General features: G+C 44.9%; 1 protein-coding gene across 6 annotated transcripts; it reads right to left on the bottom strand.

Annotated features, from left to right (window-relative positions):
* Window positions 1-7: 7 nt before the first annotated feature.
* Window positions 8-8,607, bottom strand: dnajb2 (DnaJ heat shock protein family (Hsp40) member B2). 6 transcript variants are annotated; one of them, XM_076039780.1, is made up of 11 exons: window positions 7,790-8,137; window positions 6,335-6,431; window positions 6,106-6,215; window positions 5,785-5,838; window positions 5,550-5,666; window positions 5,334-5,408; window positions 5,016-5,151; window positions 4,792-4,862; window positions 4,021-4,329; window positions 1,453-1,524; window positions 8-1,262 (listed from the first exon to the last, which is right to left on the bottom strand). In XM_076039780.1, the coding sequence occupies exons 2-10, from the start codon at window positions 6,397-6,399 to the stop codon at window positions 1,496-1,498; spliced, it is 966 nt and encodes a 321-aa protein (XP_075895895.1). In that variant the 5' UTR covers window positions 6,400-6,431; window positions 7,790-8,137; the 3' UTR covers window positions 8-1,262; window positions 1,453-1,495. The 6 variants fall into 6 exon arrangements, with proteins under 6 accessions (XP_075895895.1, XP_075895894.1, XP_075895893.1 ...); XM_076039779.1 differs by lacking the exons at window positions 8-1,262; window positions 1,453-1,524; window positions 7,790-8,137 and adding an exon at window positions 8,487-8,607 and having other exon boundaries at window positions 1,531-4,329; XM_076039778.1 differs by lacking the exons at window positions 8-1,262; window positions 1,453-1,524; window positions 7,790-8,137 and adding an exon at window positions 8,487-8,597 and having other exon boundaries at window positions 1,531-4,329; window positions 6,335-6,509.
* Between the last annotated feature and the right edge of the window lie 381 nt (window positions 8,608-8,988).

Below are 8,988 nucleotides of genomic sequence, written 5' to 3'. Positions count from 1 at the left end.
TATGTAGTAAGTTTTTCTTTAGTCTTTCAGCTGTCATGGCCACAGATAAAGGTGGTTTCCAGGAAAAAGCAAATACAGGATAGTTATTGATGGTTATTTTATTTCCAATTTTACCAGACTCTCAGAAACCCCCAACCAGAGAACTGATTTTACTCTCTACTCCACTGGGGTTGACTGCAAACACCCAGTTCCAGTGTGTGTGTGTGTGTGTGTGTGTGTGTGTGTGTGTGTGTGTGTGTGTGTGTGTGTGTTGATTACTTACAGATCATTTCTTTTTAGGAGGCTTGTGTTTGCCTTGACCACATGATTGTTCTCCTTCAGCATTGGTCCTTTGCGCAACAGATGCTGTACATGACCGACAGAGTGCAACCCCCGATCCCCCCCTCCCAGTTGCATCTCTTTGCACACTAATTTTGGTTCAGGTGTACTTTTATTGTCTCAGTCCATGTGCGGCCTTGTGGCTTCTGTAAATATTTCACTCTGATCATTGTGTTTATTTCATGTAGCAGACATAAAATACCTATAAAAATGTATTTTTGACTTGACCTAAATAAATTTGTGACGTGACGCAGCAACAGAGACTAATGTATGTCTTTTCAAAAACAAATGTCAGTACAAAGCACTTTCTTTACATTGTAAAATTGCTTATGTTTTTTTTCCCCCAATAATTTTAAACACTTTTTTAAAAATACTGCAATAGTTGTCAGCTAATACTGAAATGTTAGACTTGCGCAACAATGCCCCCATAGGGCATCTGTTGAACTGCCATTTTTTACCAATAAAACTGAAGCATCAATCTTAACATTCGCTCTTACAAAGACCATGTAGCACAAATAATTAAGAGTTATCAGCAGGAAATGCTTTATTTTCTCTGGTTGTCAAAGCATTTGTTTTAAATATGACTTAATTAAATTAAAAGGAGTCATCTCAGACATTGTCAGTCAGTGCACAAATGATTAGAGCTACGTAATTATCTTTCAAAGAGAGCAACGTTTCCAGTTTTTCACTTCCAGAACAAGCTACATTGTGCAAGCTCACACACGCACACACACACACACACACACACACACACACACACACACACACTGCCAGCCAAACAGTCAAACGGGCCATTGTACACAGTAACAATCTGCGCGTTTACAACTTTTTGCAATTTGCAATTGTTAATCTTTTGTCTACCCATTAAAAGAAGGTAGGTAGGTAGGAGCCATGTTGATGTTAGAGATAAAGTAGAAGTGCATCATGGGGAATTGACCTTTGACCTGCAAGAACAGACGCAAAAGGACATGTTACCCTTTTGTGTTCAGGGCAAAAATACTACAGGATTCACTTGCTGGGATTGTGTGTGAAAGGAGAGGTTGGGTCTAATCTGAGGTACAGTGAGGTGCTGGTGGGGACAGGGAGTGGCGACAGGACCGTGTTTGGTGGTTGAGGTTCACACTGGTTCTTTACCTCAGCGCAGGGCTAGGGCACATAGCAGCAAGAGCCAATCTGGTTAGCTTGTGAAGGCCTCGAAGTCTGAGTCTGAAACAGGAAGCAGGAAGTAGGATACTGATTAACATCTAAGGTCTTTGATTGGGCACAAAAATATCTGCCAAGCTATAATATTTCAAAAGCATATGCATGAACGTGAAATTTTGATGGAGAAAACTGGAAGCTGCAGAATGAGACACGAAGGGCTGAGCGTGGAGGATGCCGAGGTGAGCAGGGAGGTCAGGGCAGAAAAGTTTAAATTGCATTAATACATTAATTGTTTTAAGCACGTGAAGACAGAGTATTGAAAAGCTGAACCAGTCAATAGCTTGGATATTATACTGAGAGAAAATAAAATGTGAGAGATTCCATTTGCCCTTCACGTCTTTATTCTTTATTTTTGTTTCAAAACTCTAAAATCGACAAAAAAACAAATGGCACTTCAATATATTACAAAAAAAAAAAATACAAGCAAATATTAGGAGTCGCTCCTTTCCTTTACTATTTGTTTAATAAGTAAAAGGACACAACTAAATCAAAATTGTTCATTCTGGTTCTTTCAGTCAAGCTTGTTAGCCAGTGACGCTCCACAGTGCAGAGTGAAGAAACATTTGTTGCTGCGTCGCAAATTAAAAATAACACAAATATACGACACTGTCAGCACAAGTGAAAAAAAAAAAAAAAAAAGAGTCGCCATTCAGTTCAGCGTCCCCAGTAATTAGTGGCGTGTTGCTCAGTGACACCTGTGTACCACGGTAGCAATGCAGCATCAGTGTCAGTGTCTAAATAGCTTGAATTAGTGTCAACATTAGAATGCAGTCAAACTCAATCACCTTGGCTGTGAAACAACCTGAAAACACTGCCCAAGTACCCTTTCCTACGTACTCCTAGCACTTCTATTCCACCGCCACTGAAAAGCTGCCCTTGTGCTGGAGCTACAATGAAGGCCCTGCCTTGTGGAAACGTGTTATTTTTATCTAAACAGCCTGTAATTGAAGTCAATGCGTGACACTGCAAAGGGCCCCTTTGAGCTGGAGGTGTGTCTCAGACAGACGACTGGTTCGGTTCAGCCGTGCAGGCCGGGCGCTAATTACAAGATGAGGCCCTGCTGTGTTTCTGCTGCTATATAAAGTCGCTCGGTGGCTAACAGATAGATCACAACCGTCCTCTCTACATCAAACTAAGCGTTTCCTTTTTTAAAAGAAGAAGAAGAAAAAAGGCACATTTCCACTGTACTGTAGCTTTAACCCGCTGAATTAGTCAGCCTTTTAAGTCTTCAAGTCAGGGGTCACCAACACGGTGCCCGCGGGCACCAGGTACCCGGCGAGGACCCCACGAGTCACGGCGCCACACCAGGCCTGGCATAGGTACTACATCATTTTCAGTCGTTTCCAGCATTTCCACGTAAACGGGAAAATCTTTACGCTTTTTTTTTTTTCGAGAGCGTTTTCGAAAATGTGCGGTTTCAAAAAATTAAAAATCTGTCTCCGTGTAAATGGCCCCTTAGTGTGCTGCATCTAAAATACAGACATTCAAAGTGACTGATGCTGAGCAAATAGAATGAAATTAATATCCTGGAACTATCCTCCCTTTATTTTCTGCTTTATGACATTTGCAAAGCAACTTAGACTTGGTGCTGCTTGTCAAACTCTTACGTATTGAACACTGAATCATTTCTCTCGAGGCTCAAACTGCAGCACTTTCAGACTCACTGCCTTGGGACTTTGCTTGACCAGGGTCAAATTGCTAACAGATTCTTAGTCGAAAAAAAAAAACAAAAACGAAAAAACAAAACAGGACCTCTGACCATCAGACGTCAGTTGATACGGGCAGACTTCGACCCCTTCTTAATCTTAATCCCATCACCGCTAACCTACTAACCCACTAACCATCCAGGCACGCTACGCTTTCTGCATCTCCTGGCTTTGTTCAATGACTGCTCAAAAGTGACGCGCGACAAACTTTTGATTATCTTGAAATTAGGGGAAGGCATCTGTAAACTTTTCATCAGGTTTACGGGTCGTCTCGTAAACCTGAGACTTCAGCGCTAGGACGTCGGCATATCTGAGGCACTGTATAGCGGGAGACGTCAGGCCGATCACGTTACAATACATTTGGCAAGGCAACACTCAGTTAAGTATTGATAATAAGGCATCCCAGAGACACACACACACCCACACACACACCATTAACAAACACTGCAACCGCACTTCTTTTTTTTCTTCGCCCTGCCTTCGCTGTTTTGCACGACGCATTCGAACTCCTGCTCGCTGCTGAGCTGCGTTTTGCTGGAGGTTGTGGGCGACTCGGAGGAGGAGCCTGGCTCCCCGCTCGCGTTCCCCACCTCCTCCTTCTTCTCCTCCTTCTCCACCTCCTTCTCAATTCTCCCTCCTGGCCCTAAGTTCACTCTGTACCGCTTCTCGTCATTTTTCTCCTCCGAGACAACTCTCTCATTCCCACCGACATTCTCCGTGGTAATCTCAACCACCCTGCTCTTTTTGTGGACAGCAGCTTTGTATCTCTTGGCTCCGCCCCCACCCAGAGCACCTGCTATCAGGTCGGTGGCGGCTGCCCTCTGCTGGGCTTCCATCTCCGACAGACTGCACGCCAGCGCCATCTGCAGGTCTTCGTCCTCCTCGTCCTCCTCGCTGCCCGTGGCGTAGCTGAAGAAGGGGGCGGAGCTGAACGAGCGGTGGGTGGACCCCGGCTGGGTGGCGGCCCGGTGTCTGTCAGGCTCCGCCGCCGATCTGTTGTGGATCGATGGCTTCTGAGGCTGCGGCGGAGGCTGCGGCGGCGGGTTGGTCTTTCCCTCCCGTCGGCTCAGCTCCAGCGCCAGGGCGATCTGGTCCTCCACACCTGGGAACGACAACACGGCGCCGCAGGAAAATCACTAAGGCAAATCAGATTCCTTCTCAAATCCAATTTTTAGGGCTGACTGTCCACGCTGTTTTTAGCAAGTGTCCAAATGGGTTCTGGCTCTGTTCAGACTGGGCCACGTTATTGACCGATGACATGTGATTTGTGACTGTTCAGACTGCAAAACAACCATCCGGTTTCAATCTGGATGGGCTAAAACTCGGATTTTGGCAGGCAGTCTGAGCGCGGCTCATGTGCGTCGTCCTTCCAGGATGCCGCTATTCCAAAATTCAAAGGTGGCATCCGACTGCTGGATTCCTTTGAGAGAGAGCGCCGCTTGTTGTTTACGAGACGCTGAGAAGCAGGATGCTTGTTTGAAAGTGTTTGATCTGAGAAAAGATCAAATACAAGAAGAAAAAAAGGATCAATTACTTTTTCATGTCAGCGTCTGTGAGCTCTTACCATTAATGAGGACAGTCTTTAAGACTCCGTCCTCCTCAATCTCTACTCTTTCCTGCCCGTTCTCCTTCGTCCTGTGGGCAAGAACCATGCAGAAACATATATGATTGCTGAAATATTATATGTCCAAAACACAGACATGCACAATAAATACTGAACATTTTCTATTTGCCCAACGCTGCCATTACATTGTAAAAGTTCTACAAAAAAAGTTATTACGTACGTACTTCTTGGTGGTGGTGCGCTTGCCATTTACGATGCGAGTGGAGGTAGAGACGGACTTAAAGTTGCCCATCCCTCCCCCTCCCAGACTTTCCATCCCATCCAGGCCGCCAAAAGAGGACGAAAAGGAGGTGAATTCAACTAAAAGAGAAAAAAAATGATTTGGAGAAAATGAAATCAAATTTGTTTCTTTTTCTGAAAAAGTGATTTTGAAAGTAAATACACTGTGGTTCGGTGGCCACCAAACCGTATGTTAAAGCATGTATCATAGAACTGCCTGTTCAATGATAAACAGCTTCGCTGTAGACAGTGTGAGTGTTCACCTCCTGCCGAGGGAAAGGAGAAGAAACGACTCGGCCCAAGTCGAGAGGATGACCCACCAAAGGATGAGAAGTCATCTGAAAGAGAGAAGGAATGGAAAGGGTGAGACTTCCTGGCACACTGAACTCCCACTGCTGTCTTGAATTAGAACTGCAGCACAGACAGGACTAATACAAATGAAACTAAAAGTGATACTGGAAAACACGTGAGTTACTTACCAAAGAAGCTGGCGAAGGGATCCTGACCACCAAAGAACTCTCTGAACACCTCATCTGGACTGCGGAATGTGTAACTGAATCCTGGGAAATCTGATGAATAGTCTGAGCTGGTGGACCCTGGGAATTAAAGTCATTAGGGTCAGAGGAACCAGAGTGACCAAAAGGGGAAAGGAAGTATAAGAATATCTCTTTGCAGCTGTTTTTTTTTAATTTAGTTATTTATTTATTTATCTACCTGTGTGTCTCACTCTGTCACTTCCATATCTGTCATAGGCATCACGCTTACTCGCTGTAACGTAAGATCACAGGACATTGGAGGATCAGAAAAAAGGCAGCAAAATACAATAAATCAATTCTTATTACTACTCTTACAATTAAACCTTCCAGAATATCTTTTGATTTTGTTGTTCTAAAACTGTCTGTTACAGATTCAATATGTGTAGAGCGTTCTGAAGTGGCTGACTCAGCAGTGTCCGTGCAGGTTTAACTACCAGCTATGACACAAACATTTATTTATGTGCATGCATATTCAAAAAGAAACACTGCACACGCTTACTGTCTGAAAGGACTTCATAGGCCTCGGCCAACTCTTTGAATTTTCTCTCCGCTTCCTCTTTGTTGTCCGGGTTTTTGTCTGGGTGCCATTTCAGCGCCAGTTTCCTGTAACTAATGACAAACAGTGATGTTAAAAACGTATATTTCAAAAACACCCATTCAGCAGCCGGTCTAAGGTACACGTCTTAAGGATTTATTTAAAGAATACTTGAACACTTCTTGATACTTACGCTTTCTTGATGTCATCCTGGGAGGCTGTTTTGGGGACTCCCAGTATGCCATAGTAATCCACCATGCCGCTTGCTGTTTCTCTTCACAGGGACACTCCTGCAAGGAAAAGAGAATTGAGCTCTCCTCTGAGAACTAACGCCAGTCTAGACTGAGCACTCTCGTGTTTGTCTCCTCCTGTAAAGCAAAGAGAAACCCGATATCGCTGAAATCCTAAAAAGGAAAACAAACATTCGCTTTTTGTCTGATAAACAGGCACTCTCAGTGGTAGGGAAGGAAAGGAATGCGTTATGTCACCTCAGAAAGTTTAACACTCTACAGACCGGAACCTTGTCAAGTGTGCGTTATGGTCATGTTTCAGTTCCTATTTTGGAATGGAGGCATTCATTAATGGATGATTCACCTCCGACCACACTTTCACTTTCTTCACCTGCCTGAACCTCTACATCTGCTACTTGTATCTGTTGATGTTGTTTAAGATAAAACACTGTTAAATAAGCAAATCTTATCAGCTCCTCTGTGTTAATATGACTGCATTTATAGGTATTCAATAACGTAATTCTTCATCAGACTGTCACATTGGTAGTGTTTCATTGTTTCAGCTGACACGTGATTGTTACCGACCGCCTCATGGATTCGAAAATTGAGTGCATTAAAATGAATTTGTAATACACTCAATAAGCGGAAACTCCAATAAATTTCAACAGCACCTGCAGAACTACAGCATGGGTTTATTGTCCTCGAGGATTTAGCTTAACAACACGGTCCAAAATCCTGTCATCTCTCTATCATCGATTGGAGGGGGGGGTGATTGATGGGCCCTGGCTTAGTCGTTTTAAATGTATCTAAACAAACACTTAGTAAACACACACAAGCTTATTCGTCAAGTATGATGTGCAGGCTGTAGGCAAGTGTCTTACAAGTATTTTTTTTTAATTATTATTCTTTTGCAAATGCAGCAAATGAAGAGTGCCCTTAAAAAATATTGTAGTGACTTAATGGGAATATTGGAACACGTCTGTCAACAGTCCCGTTTTAGCAGCATGCTAACCACCGTTTAAATCATATTACCAGACAGTCACGCTGCTCCAGGGTATTTCCAAAGTGCCCTGAAATAACTAAAATTAACTTTCTTAACCCACTCGGGAACAGACATGCGCTCACGCCAGTATTACTACTATGTTATTTCTAGCTGCAAGGCATCTGACAACTGCTGCGGACCAAACACAGCGGGCCTACACAAACTTGTACGGCCCGGTGCCACTTTGTTGTCTCTCGGCGACTGCTGCGCACATTCACTCGTGTACCGTTAGTTTACCGTTTACCGTTACACGACGCGATATCCACTGTCGGTAGGTTAGACTGTCGTAATTCAAACGGTGAGTGTGTGGGTGTGTTTAACTGTAGCTGGTGCGGTAACCGGGCACCGCCACCGTTCGAGTCCTCAGCCTACTCACCGGTCAGCTCAGCTGTTGGTTCGCGGCCCGGAGAAGCGACAACGACCGGGTCGATGTGACGCACCCACAGCCCCTCCTAATCCGCCGCTACGTGACCAGTCACCCGGGGAGTCTCCCCACCAGTCCCCACGGTGCTTCCTTCCTCCCTCCAGAGACAAACAGCGCTTCGGCAGCGGCTGGCGGGGCTCTAGATTGTGGCGGAGTGACACAGCCCTGCGGAGTCCGTCCCGCGGTGCCCGCAAACCGGGTGTGTGTGTGTGTGTATGTATGTATGGTGGGGCACTTGGCGGACTGTGTGAGCTCTCGTTACCAGCCGTGTGCGGCAGCGGGTAAAGCCGCCGCGCTGCTACGTCACTGTCAGCTGTGGGGCAGGGAAGGAATGGAGCGTCGAGAACATGCCAGTGTTTTGTGGAGGGGGGGTGGACTGGCAGCCGCAGCCCGACGGCCATGAAACGCCTGTTGCTCTACGATAACGCCGCGCAGCCGGGCGGGCGGTAGCAGCAGAGGTTCTGAAAGAAGCCGAGGAAATGACCGCCGAGGACGACCGTTTACCTGGGACGCGTGACCCAATAACATTAGGTCCACCTACTCTACTCAGGTCATATTAATGGCAAGTTGTTCTTATTACAAATGTTTGCGTCAGCACACGATGTCTTGTGACTCGTCGAATCAATCAATCAATCAATCAATCAATCACCTGGTGAATCAGTAACTGGAACATCATGTTTTAGCTGACATGGTGTCTTGGACCACGCCATTTATGTCATCGCTTGCCGGTATTTTTGCATCCATCTAGTGGCTGATGGAGTGCACTGCAGGGAAATCGCCAAAGTCCGAATAAGTCAGTGAGGTAAAAAAAAATAAAATAAAATACATTAGTTTAAAGTCATGTGCTGATTAGTTTCTCTGTATTCTGACATTAAAGTCAAAACTAATTTGCATCAACGGACCATGCACATTGTAACAGCACTGATGGATGTAGTAGACTGAACGGCAAAGCCATTTTATGAACCTGAAGCCCATCGGTCACACCATCTAACATCCAAATTCCTTCCCCAGCTAGAAAAGTCATTAGTCACCCACCTTTCCTTCTAAACCCGTCAATCCTGTCAGTTTTTATGTTGTATTGCATAACTCTAAATGTGGTGAAATAAAAACAAGTCTTACAAACCGCTGCATTTTAGCCCAAAGCCTTTGAA

This window comes from Nelusetta ayraudi, unplaced genomic scaffold (assembly GCF_046127955.1).
Source record: "Nelusetta ayraudi isolate G7.1 ecotype Tasmania unplaced genomic scaffold, CSIRO-AGI_Nayr_v1 ptg000060l, whole genome shotgun sequence".
Lineage (NCBI taxonomy): Eukaryota > Metazoa > Chordata > Actinopteri > Tetraodontiformes > Monacanthidae > Nelusetta > Nelusetta ayraudi.
The sequence above is the reverse complement of the archived record's forward strand: the minus strand, read 5'-3'. Positions and strand labels throughout refer to the sequence as shown.

What these genes read in the sequence shown, in the direction of transcription:
- dnajb2 (XM_076039779.1), bottom strand. Translation starts at nt 6,399, where the DNA reads ATGGTGGATTACTATGGCATACTGGGAGTCCCCAAAACAGCCTCCCAG. An exon ending in TGACAGAGTGAGACACACAG is followed by an intron (nt 5,667 to 5,784) that starts GTAGATAAATAA and finishes TTTAATTCCCAG; the next exon opens with GGTCCACCAGCTCAGACTAT. An exon ending in AAGCGCACCACCACCAAGAA is followed by an intron (nt 4,863 to 5,015) that starts GTACGTACGTAA and finishes TCTTGCCCACAG; the next exon opens with GACGAAGGAGAACGGGCAGG.